The following is a 16,227-nucleotide window of genomic DNA, read 5'->3' as shown; positions in this document are numbered from 1 at the left end:
TCCACCCCTGACGCCGTCATTAGCGCCTTGCCACCGAGTTCCGTGTCTGTGCCCGCCCCGGAGCCCCGCACTTTTGTCCGGCCCGATGCCACACCCTCGCCCCGCCGCCAAGCTCCGGCGCCAGCGCCCCACCCTGAGCCCCGTCGTCGTCCGCCGACGCTGCCATCCACGCCCCACCCCCGAGTTCCAACGCCCGCCCCTCGACCATCATCTTCCTTGCACTTGCAATGAGTCAGGGCATTTTGTGGAGCCTAGACAAATGAGCCAGGGCACCGAGTCTTATGTTTTTCCTATCTCGGATCCTAGTTCACCAGCTCTCTAATTATTGCTTTGTTCACGAAAAAGGCTGCAATCTACTCAATCTAGGCCGTAAACGCCAAAGAACAGCAATGCACACAAGTGTCACTCAACCTAAACTCGACAAACTAAAAACCAGCTACGTTCTTTGTACCTTGTATCCTAGTTCGCCAACTGTCTCACTATTGTATTGCTCATCGGGATACCATTTATACCTGCACAAGAGAGGCTATATGCTACTCAATCCAGGTCGTATACGCTAATGAACAACAACGCACACAAGGGTTGTAGATTGTTCAGAGCCAAGCCGCATATGCCAGCACAAGTGCCGGTCAACCTAAATTCAACAAAGTAAAAGCACATATGTTTTTCCTACCTCGCATCCCAGTTCACCACTATCTAATTATTGTATTGCTCATATACGCCAACGACGAATAGTAATGTACACAATGGATGTATATTGCTCACAGCCAAACCGTATACGCCAAACGCGGATAATGCTAGATAATTATGACTGCCAAATTTAGAAGATTGAAAACATTGCGTCTTAATTTTCCGCCATTGACTCAAATTTCATACACCTCACGATTGTTTGGTTTGAAGCTGGCCCAGACAACGTATTGAATTTTGGAGGCTTGAAGTAGAGATGGATATCTGGCTAAGTTTCTTTGTATTCACGTTCCAAACTCGACCAATCGGCCTGTTCGCTGGTGTAAGGAAAATGGACCCTAGGCCCATTTACTTTGGATTTTGGTGTTTGATGACCAACACAATTAAATTGGACTAATGAATTTGCAAGTGATTGTTTTGTAGTTCAATATGGTGCAATACGTGACTTGAACGAAGGCGACATAGTGATCCCATGATCAACACCATAAGCAAGACCCTAGAAGCACAAGAGAATACCCAAGATATCAAGCAAAGTCCAAGCACGAAGATAGGAACCAAGTCGGACGCAAGATCGCGAAGAAACGAGCTTCACAGAGTGACCGGACGCAGCCCTTATAGGGATTGGACTCATCCGATCAGTTGCTCGGCAACAGCAGACGTCTGCAGCAGCGACCGGATGCTGAGGACTAAAAGTGACTGGACGCGACGATGACACTGTTCACTGCCGCGACAACAGCTCAGCATTGACCGGACGTTGGAAGGTGATCGACCGGACACAGGAACTATAGCTCACCCCGGGCATTCGGTTAACCGAAACCGTTCGGCTCGGTTCCTCGATTCTTTATAAAATTTGGTTAGCATAAAACTGGAACCGATTGGTTAGCTAGAAAACTTGGAACCGAGGAAATTCGATCTCGGTTAGTTCGGTTCGATTTCGGTTAGATCTAAACTAACCGAGCCATACATTACATCAGCGAAACAGAAGGGAAGAAAATGAGAAAAATGAAAACTGAGCCATACATTACATCAGCCATATAGTTCGGTTCTTTTGCTATTGGGCCAATATGTACAGATTTGGTTCTTCGGTTCTATTCGGTTAACCGAGGTCTGGAACCGAATTACCTGATATTATTTTGGTTCCTGATAACTGGGAACCGAAATTTTCGGTTTCGGTTATTTCGGTTCGGTTCTCGGTTATTTTTGCCCAGGGTTAACTGTAGCGTCCGATCGAGTCCAGAGAGGTTCCAGAGCGACGAAGCTACGACCGGATGCTATCAGCGTCCGATCAGTTGATCGCGCGCTCTAACGGTTGGGACGATCGGACGCGTCCGATCAGGACGAAAGCAGCATCCAGTCAGTAGCAGAAAAGTGGGTTTCATCCCCAGCGGCTACTTTCTCAGTGGGACTTATAAATAGACCCCCAACCGTCCATTTGAGTAGAGTGGAGCTGAGGAAACATACCAATGGTGTTGATACACCATTTTTGTGATCCCCACTTGCATAATGCTTAGTGATTTATTAGGTGATTGGCCTAGGTGCTTTATGAAGTGCTTAGATTGATTAGACCACCGCTTATGCGCTTGCTCTAGGTTTAGGCCTAGTGTTTAGTGAGATTTGCATACATCTTACCACTCGGTGCTTACGCGCACCATTGTTGTACATCGAAGGAGCTTGTAGTCTTGCGAGATCACACCAACCGCGTTTGTGGTGTGGCCGCCACCGTGTACCAGAGGGAACAAGGCCCGCGCCGTTTCGGCCGGAAGCTTGATAGTGAAGACGGCAGGGAGCAGTCCGATAGAGGCTTACCGGAAGGCACACCGGAAACCCACTTACGTGTGGGGAAGGCCCGGGGCTATCCACGGAGTTACCCCACAGAGAGCTTGGCCCTTGCAAGAGATTTCTTGCGAGGGGCTCCAACGAGGACTAGGGGGAAGCTTGCGCGCTTCTCGATACCTCGATAAAAATATCGGAGTCGTCAACGGGAGTTTGTATATCTCTACCTTGTTCTTTAACTTTCGTATTCACATTGTTTGTATTACACATTTTTGCGGTAGAGATAGCAACACACTAGCAAAATCATAGTTGCACATTTAGATAGTTTATCTCTTGTAAAGGTTCTGCTAAGGGTAGAAAAAGAGACCATAGTTTAGAGTCGGTATTTTAAGTTGCCTAATTATCCCCCTCTTAGGCGTCACTTGTCTCTACAGCTGGTTTGTTCCTGGGCCGATTTAGCATGTAATGTAACTACGTGCACCAAACTTGAACTTCTCATGATCACTCGGGCCCGTTTGGATTGCTGGAATATCAAAAGAAAAGTACATGAATTGCAAATCGGAGGAAAGTAAGTGAGAATGTGTGTTTGGAACAAAGAAAATCCCAGTTCCTTTCCTCTGAAATCCTGCATGCAAACGCTCATTTTACAAAAAAAAAAATCCACTCAGATCTCTGGTTTTGATTTTCTTCGAGCTTGCCCAAGGAAAATAGGAAATTAACATATTACTTCCTACATTTTCCCTGTGTTATGGATTCCTGTGTTTCAAACGTCCCTTCTAGTTATTTCCGTATTTTTCCTTTTCTCTATTTTATAACTATACACCCACCTTATTTCTATGTTTTTTTCTATTGTCGTGTTTTTTATTTCTACGTTCAAGACCCTCAATCTCTCACTTCGACTTCAGAAGTAGCACTAGGGCTTGTTTAGATTGTAACTTTTTTTCAACCCGATGAATAGTACCATTTTCGTCTTATTTGACAAATATTGTCCAATCGTGGACTAACTAGGCTCAAAAGATTCATCTCATGATTTCCAACTAAACTGTGTAATTAGTTATTTTTTTTACCTACATTTAATACTCCATACAAGCGGCTAAAAATTGATGTGATAGAGAAAGAGTGAAAAAACTTGGAATTTGGATGGTATCTAAACAAGGCCCAGTATCACTGCTTGGGTTGTTGACTCCTTTGCACGCAAGGAAAGCCAAATCCCCCCACCGAAATTTCCCCCAAAACATTGATGGAGGTAACTGGAACGGCCCGGTTTTTGGTGTCCAACCCAAGCACCCTATTTAATTCACCACACTCTGCTTACTCCAACCACACTCCGCTCCTCTCCTCTCCTCGCTTTTCACCTTCCCTTCCCAGGAGCCCTCCCCTCCTCCGCCCCTCTTGCTTTCTTTTTCTTTCAACAAGGGAGAAGGAAACCACCGCCAGGGAGGGCACCACACCACCCCTGATAAGAAGGGGGCCGGGGTACGGACACGCCTGCCCGCTCCCGCTGCTGCCGCGACGCCATGGACGCCTGGGAGGCCACCAAGGCGGTGTTCGACCGGGTGCGGGCGCTGGACCCGGACAACGCGTCCAAGATCATGGGCCTGCTGCTCATCCAGGACAACAGCGACAAGGAGCTCATCCGCCTCGCCTTCGGCCCCGACCACCTCCTCCACGCCTTCGTCGCCGCCGCGCGTGCCGACCTCGCCGCCAAGCCTGCCTCCCCGCCGTCGCCCGTGCTGGGCCCGCTCCACCAGCCCGCCTCGCCATGGGGGCCGCCGGCCTCCGACCACCACCACAACCACCAGTCCCCCTTTGCCGCCGCCGACCACGCGCTCGGGCACGACTACGACGGCTCCGCCACCGCCGACGCGTTCTTCCTCGACGACTACGACTGCTGGTCCCCGGCCGGCGACCCTGGCCACCGCCGCAGCTTCTCGCTCAGCGACACCGAGGTTGCCGCCGCAGGCGGCGGGGGCGCGTGGAGGCCCTGCATGTACTTCGCGCGCGGGTTCTGCAAGAACGGCTCCTCCTGCCGCTTCCTCCACGGCCTGCCCGAGGACGACGACGCCGCCGCGGAGCGCGAGATGGTCGTCATGCGCGCCAAGGCCCTCGCCGCCGCGCGCTCCCAGCAGCAGCAGCAGCTCATGGCGTCCGCGTTCCCGTTTTCGCCGTCGCCACCCAAAGGCGTCAACCTCAACTTTCTGCTCCACCACCACCAGCAGCAGCAGCAGCAGAACGAGCCCCAAAGGTGCCATTTTTAGTTCCTCGTCACCACCAAGTTTGCATTTTGTTCCAGTCTCTTGTGCCGGCCGGCCTCGCTATTCTGGCAAGTGATCTCGCTTGCTGCTTCAGGGCGGCGGCTGCTGCGGCGGCGGCCATGCTGCTTCAGGGCGGCGACGACATGCACGGCAGGTTCCCGGTGCGGTCGCCCCGGATGGACCGCGGCGAGCTCATGTCCAGCCCCGCCGCGCGGCAGATCTACCTCACCTTCCCGGCCGACTCCACCTTCAGCGAGGAGGACGTCTCCAACTACTTCAGGTACCGGGCACGCCGCCATTATTGGGGGTCCTGTCTCTCTTGTTGCCACCCCCTCTCTTTCCTAGTAGTCCAGTCCAGTCCATTCCAGTCCAATAATGGGCGAACGAAAGAAACCAACTTGGCTGATTGATCCATCGACGGCGACGCGCCCCGTCGTCTGTTTGGCAGCATGTACGGGCCGGTGCAGGACGTGCGCATCCCGTACCAGCAGAAGCGCATGTTCGGCTTCGTCACCTTCGTCTACGCCGAGACGGTGAAGATCATCCTCAGCAAGGGCAACCCGCACTTCGTGTGCGACGCGCGCGTGCTCGTCAAGCCTTACAAGGAGAAGGGCAAGGTCCCCGACAGGTTCAGGTCCGTCGCCCTCCTCGCCTTCCTTCTCTTCCTCCCTCGACCCTCATGCATTGCACATTGCTCGTTTTGACAGTTTCTGTTCGTAGTAAACGGAAGCATCATCGTTTTCTCATTTTTTTGTTTGGTTGCGCAGGAAGCTGCAGCACCCGCACCACGGCGACTTCGCCGGCTGCACGTCGCCCACCGGATTGCTGGATTCCAGAGACCACTTCGACCTGCAGCAGCCGCAGATTGGTGAGTAGTGACCGCTCTACTCTCTGCATTGCATTTGCATTTGCATGCACGCATTCCATTTTCTTTTCTTGCAGCATTTCTTCTGTTGCAGATGGAGTTTGACATGTTGGTTTGGCAACTGGTGTAGGACCAAGGATGATGTACGGGAACATTGCCAACCACGAGGCGTTCCTGAGGAGGAAGCTCGAGGAGCAGCAGCAGGCAGCCGAGCTGCAGCAGGCCATCGAGCTGGAGGGACGCCGCTTCATGGGGCTGCATCTCCTCGACCTCAAGAGCAGGGGCCACCACCTCGGCTCCTCCCCCGCCGCCATGACCACCCTGGGGCAAGGCGAGGGCGGCAAAGGCAATGGCAATGCCATCCAGCTGGAGGATGTCAGCATCCAAGGTCCGCTTCTTGACCCTGACAAATTTCTTGAGGTGCTCTGAATGGAATTGAATCCACATTGTTCAGAGGTTGTGACATCCGAATCGAATCCATGGTTTGTGGCTGTAGCAGATACTCCAACCAAGATGATGAACAGTAACAGCCTTGCAATGAGTGCGCCTGCAGCAGTAGCTGCTGTCTCTGCAGCCGATGCAGGAGGCGAGCACGAGGAGCAGCAGGAAGAGGATGGGGATGGCAGTCCCAAGCAGGCAGTCAACCCTGGGGAAGAGAAGACGGAATCTGGTCCTGTCACAGCCTGTGGATTCCAAGAAAGGTAAGATTGTTGTGGTGGTGGATTTAAAATATCTACCAAATGGTCACTGAGGTCACAGGCTAGTAGTGTTTCTTTTAGGGGAAAGGCATGGGAGGAAAGGCAGTATAGAGAAACAAAGCAGACTGCATTAACTTTCCCTTTCTTTCTTTGGACATGTTTTGTTGGTTCATCATAGAAATAACGTTAGGCGTCTTGACATAAAAAAATGCCCTGCCGAACAAAATTGTTGCAGCACCTTATGCATGGTTAGTTAATTGGTTTATAAGTTTGGCAAAGATGTGTGACGATCAGATAGCAAATCCAGCAAGTTTGTTTTGTCGATATGCTATAGTTATCGTCCGGTTTAGACCTAATTTGCCTTGATAGGCAATTGTATAAGAGTCGGTTCGGTACATAGGCTGTGCTGATCATTCATTGGTGGTTTTGAATCTTGATTGAACCAACAAAAGGGGACAAAGGAATGCAATGGCAAAAGGTAGGGGAAAGGAGAAAAGATACAAGTGACTGCCGCAGCTAATGGCTATTGTTAAGCTGTATCTCGGTCAACTTGTTCCCTTTCTTTTGGGTTTAGTCTTGATCTTTCCAGGATTGATATGTTCCTTGTTTACTTGGATTGCAGTGGCGTGGTGGAGCACATTTTCCCTGACAGCCCCTTTGCATCCCCCACCAAAGCCTCCACTGATACAGCTCCAACAGCTCAAAATGGGAACATCAGCAATGGCAGCCCTCACCATGTGGCTTCATCCCTCTTCCCACCTGCATCCACCATTGAGCTGCCCCCATACAACTCCTGCTTCTTTCAGGCGCCCAGGTAGAAATTCAGCCAAGCGAACAGGGCACATAGCTGTTTACAGTAGATGATGTATGCATTGTTGGCAGCAGCACAGTACACACAGTTTCTTCTTTTGTAAAGGCATAGTTGTTTACAGTAGATAGATAGTAAGAAAACTGTTTTTTCTTCAGGTTTTCTCCTGGGCATGAAGCCATTGGGCTGTGAATACAGAGCAAAAGGGGTCTCCTTTCCTCTAATCTGGGAGTAAGTATCAATCAGCTGCTCAATCATGATGCATATAAAATTAGCCTCCCCACCTGATGGTTGTCATTGTTTATTCATGTTTGTTACCTGCAGGGACTATCAATGACCCCATCAAGTGGAGGAAAGAGTAGAAAGCTTTAATTAACAAATACTGGGTGTATCTTCAGAGGGACAGCAACAACAACAAAAAAAAAGAGACTAGTCTAGGTCGTTTTAGCTCTAGGCCTAAGTATATGATATGATAGTAGTCCGATAAATAATAGTAGTCGTTTAGTAGCTCCTGCCGGTATCAAGATTCATGAACAAGATCAAATCACTGGTCCATCTCGTATGCTCATTTGTAGTATTGATCTCAGTTTGATACAGGTAATTAAACCGTAGATGGTGTAGATGGTCTAGTACTAGTTACTAGACAACTAGTCCTGGCAGCCAGTTGTAGTGAAGTGACATAGGCTGCATACAGACATCCAAAGGAAACAGAAAGGGTAGAGAGGTAGGGGAGTGGACAAAAGCCAGACCAGACAGACATGGTGCTGTTGCTGCAGCTGCACAAGGAAATGTGATGAGACGAGACGGGGTACTGCTGGGACCAGAGCACTCACGGGTGCAGAGAATCACCTTGAGCAATTCAGCAGAGACCCCTCTCATCTGTGTAGTACTATTTTGCCCATGCTCTATCCAGCACTCGTTGTCCTTGGTCTGTGCATCCACCTTTTGCTCTTGTTTTCACCCTTGTAGTAGAAAACAGCAGGAGGTAGTAGACAAAGAAATGGAAAAGTAATTATCAGTCATTTATCTTGGTCCATGCTTTATATCGTGCTTGGTTCTTATTACTCTTTGTGATCCAAATTAAATTAGCTTTTAAAGTTACTTTACTCAAACTATTTTAAGTTTGACTAACTCTATAGAAAAGAGCACTAAAATTTATGACATCAAATTAGTATTAATAGATACATAATGAAGTGTGTTTTTATAATATACTTATTTGGTGGCATGCATGTTCTCTTTTTCTATATAGTTAGTCCGCTATGTTTGATTTAGATTTACTTTAACAGAACTGCTTTTTCTGAACTACTGATTCTAAAGCACATGGTTGAAATCTGCTTTGATTCACAACCAATAAAAAAGGGTACACAACATCCGGAAGTGTTCGTGCAACGCCTATATGATTTTTTGACCTCATGAGTGTACACTGCAACATTGCAAGATGAATGTACCTCAAATCTTGCAAGCTTTGGTACAAAGGCAAATAGAAAATGTGTTACTAGGTAAGGCAGTAAAGAATGCAATAACATCTTGAGGATGCTGGCCCAGGTTACAAAGAAGTGATGTCTCGTGATTGTCTAAAGTCAACCGTTTTAATCTGGGAAAATATAGGGTGAAAACCACCTACAAATGGAAACAAGGAAACTAGTTAAAAAAATACTTTTGTAATTTGAAAACATATATAGTGCATCTACTCCTATATATCTAACCCACATGCAAAAGTTGGGATGTAGACTTATTTTTGAAAAAAATATACAAAAATCACAAATTTCACTTGTATATGCACTACAAGACAAATTCTGGATTTTGTCTTCTAGTATTCTTGCACATGAATTTTGTTATTTTCGTATGATTTTTTTAGAAATGATTTTGCATCTCAACTTTTAGGTGTGGGTTCATGTATGGATGGACTACATATGTGTCGTGTTTCAGAAATTTTCAAGTTACAAAAGTGTATTTTTTAAATTACTTTCCATGTTTCCCCCTAGTTGGTTTTCACCGCATATTTTCTCTTTTAATCTTTAGTTATAAATTATTTTCACCTGTTTAGTATAAAATAATACAAAGTATGTTTGTATTAAAATCTGGTTTCATGGAAGTACTATTTTACCATGTCTTGCAAGTATTTTGTGATATGTACTAATAAGTTGTTTTATGGAAACCGTCTTTGCCGTCCAAACCACCTTTTTTAGAAAGATGCTAAGAGTGACTCATATATGATGTTTATCAAGAGAAACGATAGATAGCACACACAAAAGGAGTACTACTTAGACACAAACATCTAAAAAGTAAAACTACACGAAGATCTTTTTGGTCATCTTCCTTCGATTGTTTACCACTTGTTGGCGCTTGAAGATTGCACTAAGACGGCACAAAGGAAAAGATATGCCTGCAAAATGCCCTCGGTTCACAAAGCCTTGGAGACTGATGCTAGCTAGGGATATACAGCTGTTCGGTTGGCTTGTGCTGGTCGTAAACGATCGTAAATTTCCACCCGGAACAGTATTTTTCTTTCACACTAAACCAGCCAGCAGTACTTCTTCACGAACCAGCAACGAATAAGCTCAACCAAACGAACAGGCTGATAGTAATCAGTGAAGAATAGGGGAGCACTCCAAGAAGGCTTACAATTCTTCACAAAATCAGAGTTAAAGAAATTGGGTCTTGTCGCAACCCCCCCTAAAAGAAGACTCCAAAATTGGGTCATGGCGCCAAAAAAAACCCCAAAATAAGTCGGAGTCGGTGCATCAAAAGCTATTTCCCCTTGATCGACACATACAAATCTAGAACAACAGACATCAGAAGCCCTTCGTTAGTGTTGGACGAACATCGACGGGGTCAGAAGAGGTCAAAGGGACATTATTCTAATACGCCATTGTTGTCATCACCTCCCCAATGCCACAAGGAAAACCAATTCTTAGAGGAAACTAAAATCTATTAGAAAGCAGAAACTAGAGTTTAGGTTTAGGGTTTAGGGTTTTTTTATCCTATTATAGACACATGCTCATATACATGAGCATACCCTGATACTTATGAACATATGCGCGCGCGCACATACACCTACGAGCACCTCCTAAGGATCCCGCAAATCTCGAGAATGACAAAGTCACCACAGGCGCCTCCTGTCGATGTAGTGGCAGTCACGGTCGTCATCGCGCCGTTCTTTGCAGCGGTCATCGTTACGACGCGGCTGGCGATCAGACCGAGAAGTCCGGGCGACGTCATCCTTATGGTGTTGGTCGGCCTCTTCAGCATCGGCGTACGAATTGGATGTTTGCAACATCTCGCCAATCATACGCGGCGTCTTCCGGTTGAGCTTAGAACGTAGCTCGGGTGATGATAAAGACCCCGAATAAACACAGAGATGACCTCGTCGTCATTCATGTTGGGGATGGAATTCCTTGTTTCCGAGAAACGCCTGATGTAGCCGCGGAGAGGTTCACCGGTTCTTTGATAAAGCTTCTCCAGGTCGTGCTTCGTACCTGGTCGGACGCATGTCGCCATGTAGTTCTCAATGAAAACTCTCTTGAGATCACCCCAAGAGCCAATGGAATCCACCCTTAGGCTAGTGAACCAGTTCATTGCTGAAGGAGCAAGCATAACAGGCAAATAATTTGCCATCGCATCATAGTCTACCCAGCAGCGCGCACGGCAATAGCGTAAAGCTGCAACCACTGCTCGGGGTTGACTTTGCCATCATAGGGTTCAACCCTAGAGATCTTGAAACCGGATGGCTAGCCCGGAGTCTTGCTGTGAAGGGACGGGGTCCTTCAGGGTTACCAGCAGCGGGCAAAACAGCGTTGCCGGGATTAGCCGGCAGGTGAGCGTCGGTGGGATTGCTGAATTCGTCGTCATACGGCTATCGGCGAATGGCCCCGTGCTCATGGCGCTCGTTGCGTTGCTGCTCGATGCGGTTACGAACGTCATGGCGGGCATTGAGGATATTGCGAACATCACCAACAGGCTGATTGACTTCTTGATTGGCGTTGCCGGGATTAGCAGGTTGGGGGGTCGGTTTCCGGCTCCTCGCTGGCCGTGCTGATTTCTGGCTCCTTGCTGGCCTAGATTGACGGGTGTAAGGTCGGGATGGTGGACTAGAGGGGGGGTGAATAGTCCTTTCTAAAACTTCATCACGCCGGCTAACTGAAACAAGTGCGAAATTAAAACTATCAGTTTAGCCAAGACTATACCCCTCTATCTATGTTGTATAGCACCTTGCAAAGATCATAATTAAGCAACTAAGGTGCCGGGCAAGCTAGAGCTCACCTAACCAATTCTAGAAGCAAGGTCACACAAACCTATGCCACTAGTACTTCAAGCAACGAGGGAGCTCCTACACATGCTAGTAAGTAAAAGCACAAAGCCACCTAAGTTCACTAGCAATGCTCAATAACAAGGCTACATAAGCCAAATTATAGAGCGCAAATTACTTAGCTACACAAACTAAGCATTGTGACTAACAAGGTTACACATACCAAATTAGCCACGCAAGGTAGCTACTTCTATGCTACACAAGCAAGAAGATAACTAGTGAGCTACACAAGCTAACTAATTACAAGAGCAACTACACAAGCACAATGTATATGAAATATAAATACAAGCTTGTGTAACGAGGATGCAAACCAATGGGAATACAAGGATGACACGATGATTTTTATCCCGAGGTTCACGTGCTTGCCAACACGCTATTCCTCGTTGAGACAAGCTCCAAGGTTGCCGCCGGTCCTCTTGCTAGTGGCGACCCGCAAGTCACACTCTCCCACATGGAGTGCTTACCACAAGCTCTAGCACTTGACCCGGCCAGACCACTTGTCGCCCTTTGCGTCTCGCTCTACTAGAGTTGCTCTTCATGGCTCCCGCGGGGCGAGCACAATGCCCCTCATAAAGCTCTTCTCCGGAGCACTGCACAAGCTTCATGCGGGCTTCGACGGAGACCACCACCAAGCCATCTAGGAGGTGGCAACCTCCAAGAGTAACAAGCACCACCGGCTTGCAACTCTATCGCCTAGTGCCACTCGATCCAACCTCACGATGCAATCGCACTAGAATCGCTCTCTCACACAATCGGATGATCACTATCAAGCATATGAGAGATGGAGGGCTCCTAAGCACACCTACATAAGCCACCAAGGCTCTAGGGTGCTCAACTCTTCTCCGCTATCGGCCAAAGGTCGACCAACACTTCTATTTATAGCCCCACAGGCTAAAATAGCCGTTACCCCTTCACTGGGTGTTTTTTGGGCTGATCGAACACGCCGGTCACACTGACCAGATGCACCCGACCAGCATCTGGTCATGCTATGCCGTCCACGTGTCGCTCTACGTTCAACCGGAGTCGCCTGATCTCAACGGTAACTTCGCGCGCCAACGGTTAAGTTGTGACCGGATGTAGCACAGCGAGGATGACCGGACACTGCTATACCTAGGTTCGGTCATTTTCAGAGAGCTCCTCGAGCCTTTGTTTTGTGACCGAATGCATCCGATCATAGGTGACCAGACGCAGACTAGCGTCCGATCAGTTCTGTGCCTGTGCCCCAACTTTGGCGCAGCCTACATCACCGTATGTCACCAACGACCGGACGCTGCCCCTACGCGTCAGGTCACTTTCAACACCAGCGTCCGGTCGAAGACCGACGCCTGCGCGCTCTCTGCTGCCACTGACCGGATGCGCCAGTCCTGCCGAGGCCAGCGTCCAGTCACTCACAGTGACCACTTTTCACCTCCTTTTCTTAACTGAGTTGATCCGTTTAAACTTCAACTTCTTCTCCTTTGCAAATATGCCAACACCACCAAATATATACCACCATGTGCATGTGTGTTAGCATTTTCACAATCATTTTACAAAGGATTAGCCATTCAACTTGCCACGCCACTCGATCCTAGCGACGATGCAAAGTTAGATCACTCGAGTGGCACTAGATGACCGATATGCAAACAAGTTTGCCCCTCTTGATAGTATGGCCATCTATCCTAAACTCGGTCATAAACTTCTCTACACACCTATGACCGGTGAAATAAAATGCCCTAGGTTATACCTTTGCCTTGCGTATTCCATTCCATCTCCTCTATTGTGGATGCAACACATGCACCAACCAATCACCAAATGATATGATCCACTTCATATCATCACGTGACCGTATTGGTTCATTGATCTTGACTTCACTTGCTTTTCACCGTTGCCTTCGTCCATCGGTGCCAAGTCTTGCTCAAGCTTCACCGCCACGTGGTCCATCGCTCCAAAGCCTCCAACTTGCCCTTCACGCTTGTAACCAGTCCATCAAGCCAAGTCATGTCTTGATCTTCTCCACCTTGATCACATGACTCAATGTCATGTCTCATGTGCAATGAGCTCCTTCATCATCACATGTGTGAGCTTTGCAACATCTCCGAGCCATTTCCACCTCCATGGCATATGTTGCTCACACACATGTACCTATGGACTAATCACCTGTGTATCTCACATAAACACAATTAGTCCTCCTAGGTTGTCACTCAATTACCAAAACCAAATAAAGACCTTTCAATCTCCCCCTTTTTGGTAATTGATGACAACTCTACAAAGATATGGAAATTAAGCTCTTTTGGATTCATGTTGCTTGCCCAAGCAATTTTACCATGTGTAAATGATTTTGGACAAGTACCACAAATCCGAAATGGTAGTATTAGCCCCCCCTACATATGTGCTAGAGTATTTGGTTTGAAGCTCGCACATATGCATAGATTAGAATTGTGGGAGAATAATTGCTACCAAATGATGCTAAGGTGTATAGAATAAACTTTTAACGTGTTATACCAATAGGAGTTGCACTTTTAACACCATCCTTAGCACCATGAGTAGCTAGACAACAAAAATACTAGAAACCCCGTAAGATCAACATTATAAGCAAGGTTCTAGTACCACGTGTAATAATAAAAGTCTAGCTACCATCCTATGCATGATAGTTATCAAATCATCATTCAAGTTCTACAACTAGCATACACCACGCAAGCATGTATATTGAATTTAAAAACTTATGCAATGCAAGCAAGCACATGAATATGCATATATCAAATGCAACCAATCAAAGTTCATGAGCTTGCTCCCCCTACTTGTGTGCTTCTCTTGTCCAAGAATTTTGATCCATCTCTTTTCTTCAATGTTGCTCCCTCTTTGCCCATGTCCATGTCCAACCTCTACTTCTTTGTCTCAATCTCTCCCAAAGCTTTTAAATCTTTGTACAATCTCTTCCCCTTTGTCATCAATTTCCATAAAAAGGTGTGCTTCTCATTGATGCAAAGGTTTGTATTTGGGGTAGATGGTTGAGGCTTGAATCTTGCATTTTTTATAGATATCACTTGATTGTTGGAATGACATCACTTGTAGCCCTTGAGATACCACACATAGGATCTTTGACCTTAATACCAATTTATGGGACACCTCCCCCTAAGTCATTTCTTGGGTCATCCATTTGATAAACTTGAGCTCTTGTAGTGAGGGATGCATTCTTCATTTGATGATCACTTAAAGTTGAGGATCAGTTGTGGAACCATCGTCTTGCATGATTGATACCACGTGTAGATGTGATACCACTTGAAAGAATTTTCTAGTATGGAACCACTTATTGGATTTATCAATAAAAACTATTTCTTGAACATTTGTTGTCTTTATGAGTACCACTTTATAGGATATCACTTGTGAGTTGATCTAGACATCACTTATGAATTCTTGATGAAATTCTTGAGTCTAGATACCACTTGAAACAAACAAACTAGATATCCATTTGCATTGTTGTCTTGTGTTTGTACTCTTATCGCTATCATGAGCTTCTATGGTTGACTTACACTAAATTGATTTGCCTAAGCTTCCAAGTCCGATTTGAACCAATGACAAGCTTCTTCACACCTCTTACAAGAGTTATCTTGCCAATGTTGTACTTATCACTTGTTAGCAATCCAAATTAAATCAAGTACTAGGGTTTACTAGCTCATGAACAAATTCATATACTAACTACTAGATCAACTAATCATTCAAGCAATAGTGGTAGGCTATGAATTTAAATATTTTATTTGTTATGCATGATCCTATAAAGCATGTACTATATACACTAATCGCATACTAGTAAGGGATGAAATGATCATGCACATTACAATGATACCTTTGCTATGTTGGAGTAGAGGATAGTCACATAGATTCCAATTCATTACTCCAATAGAAATGTGAAGTCCAATTTATAGCTTGGTGAAGACCAATCATTATAGATAGAGACCATTCTTCACCCATATGAATTGAGAACCACTAATGATCAAGTGCACTTTCTTGTTGTGGTTAGCTTGCTTCATCTTTTGATCAATGCTTGCATGAGAGAACTATTTGGAATACGACTTGAATGGCTATGACTAGCTCTCTTTTGGGTGTTGCTTGCTTTTCTTGATCAACCATTTTGATTGCTTCAACTAAGCATCTCAAATGTCCCTTAGATCACTACTTCCATGTTAGCTTTTCAAGTACCACACTTAGTTTACCTACACATAGGTGGTAAGCCCCTACACTAGGGTGAAGTGACCTCTCTCCAAGAATCATTCTTGACATTCACTTGAAATAGCTTGATTGATTGATCCAAGTGATGGACTTAACTTGATGAGTAACCTTGATTCCTTCTTTAAGTCCTTTTCTTTCTACTTGTTTAAGTCCTTTTCTTTCTACCAAATGATTTCCAATAGTCTCTAGAACTTAAACTTTATCTTCATCTTGAGTTTGATCTTGATCTTCTAATTTGAGTACTGAATGTGTGTAAAGTACACTCCACAATCAAATGCCCTTGTACTCTTTGCTTGTCATGCTTCTAGATCATCTCAAAACCAAACTTAGGTATCTCAACCACTTATAAACATGTTTCCAACTTGAGGACCTTTCAATCAAAGCGACTCCAAATAAATCCAATAATTGTCACTTTTCTGGCAGATTCTGTACACTTCAAAGAAAAATACATATCTCCCAAAGTACAGATCCAAATACCACGAAATTTGGTGGAGAAGTGGTTCACTAAGTTATCTAGCAGCTATAAAATTTTGGGCTTCATTTGACTTTTAGATTGCTACCAGATTTCAATTCTTCCACCACTGCTACATGCTGAAAACTGCTGCACTATAGCTGACAATATCTAC

General features: G+C 46.1%; 1 protein-coding gene across 2 annotated transcripts; it reads left to right on the top strand.

The window, feature by feature from the left end:
- Positions 1-3,801: 3,801 nt before the first annotated feature.
- LOC136532029 (zinc finger CCCH domain-containing protein 53-like) lies at positions 3,802-8,122 on the top strand. Of its 2 annotated transcripts, none has more exons than XM_066524665.1 (9): positions 3,802-4,705; positions 4,810-4,995; positions 5,164-5,349; positions 5,483-5,583; positions 5,711-5,968; positions 6,080-6,281; positions 6,901-7,092; positions 7,245-7,317; positions 7,411-8,122. In XM_066524665.1, exons 1-8 carry the CDS (start codon positions 3,978-3,980, stop codon positions 7,276-7,278), a joined length of 1,887 nt encoding a protein of 628 aa, XP_066380762.1. In that variant the 5' UTR covers positions 3,802-3,977; the 3' UTR covers positions 7,279-7,317; positions 7,411-8,122. The 2 variants fall into 2 exon arrangements, with proteins under 2 accessions (XP_066380762.1, XP_066380761.1); XM_066524664.1 differs by having other exon boundaries at positions 6,077-6,281.
- The last annotated feature ends 8,105 nt before the right edge of the window (positions 8,123-16,227 follow it).

This window comes from Miscanthus floridulus, unplaced genomic scaffold, assembly GCF_019320115.1.
Source record: "Miscanthus floridulus cultivar M001 unplaced genomic scaffold, ASM1932011v1 fs_515_1_2, whole genome shotgun sequence".
Lineage (NCBI taxonomy): Eukaryota > Viridiplantae > Streptophyta > Magnoliopsida > Poales > Poaceae > Miscanthus > Miscanthus floridulus.
This window is presented reverse-complemented; position numbering and strand designations above follow the sequence as displayed.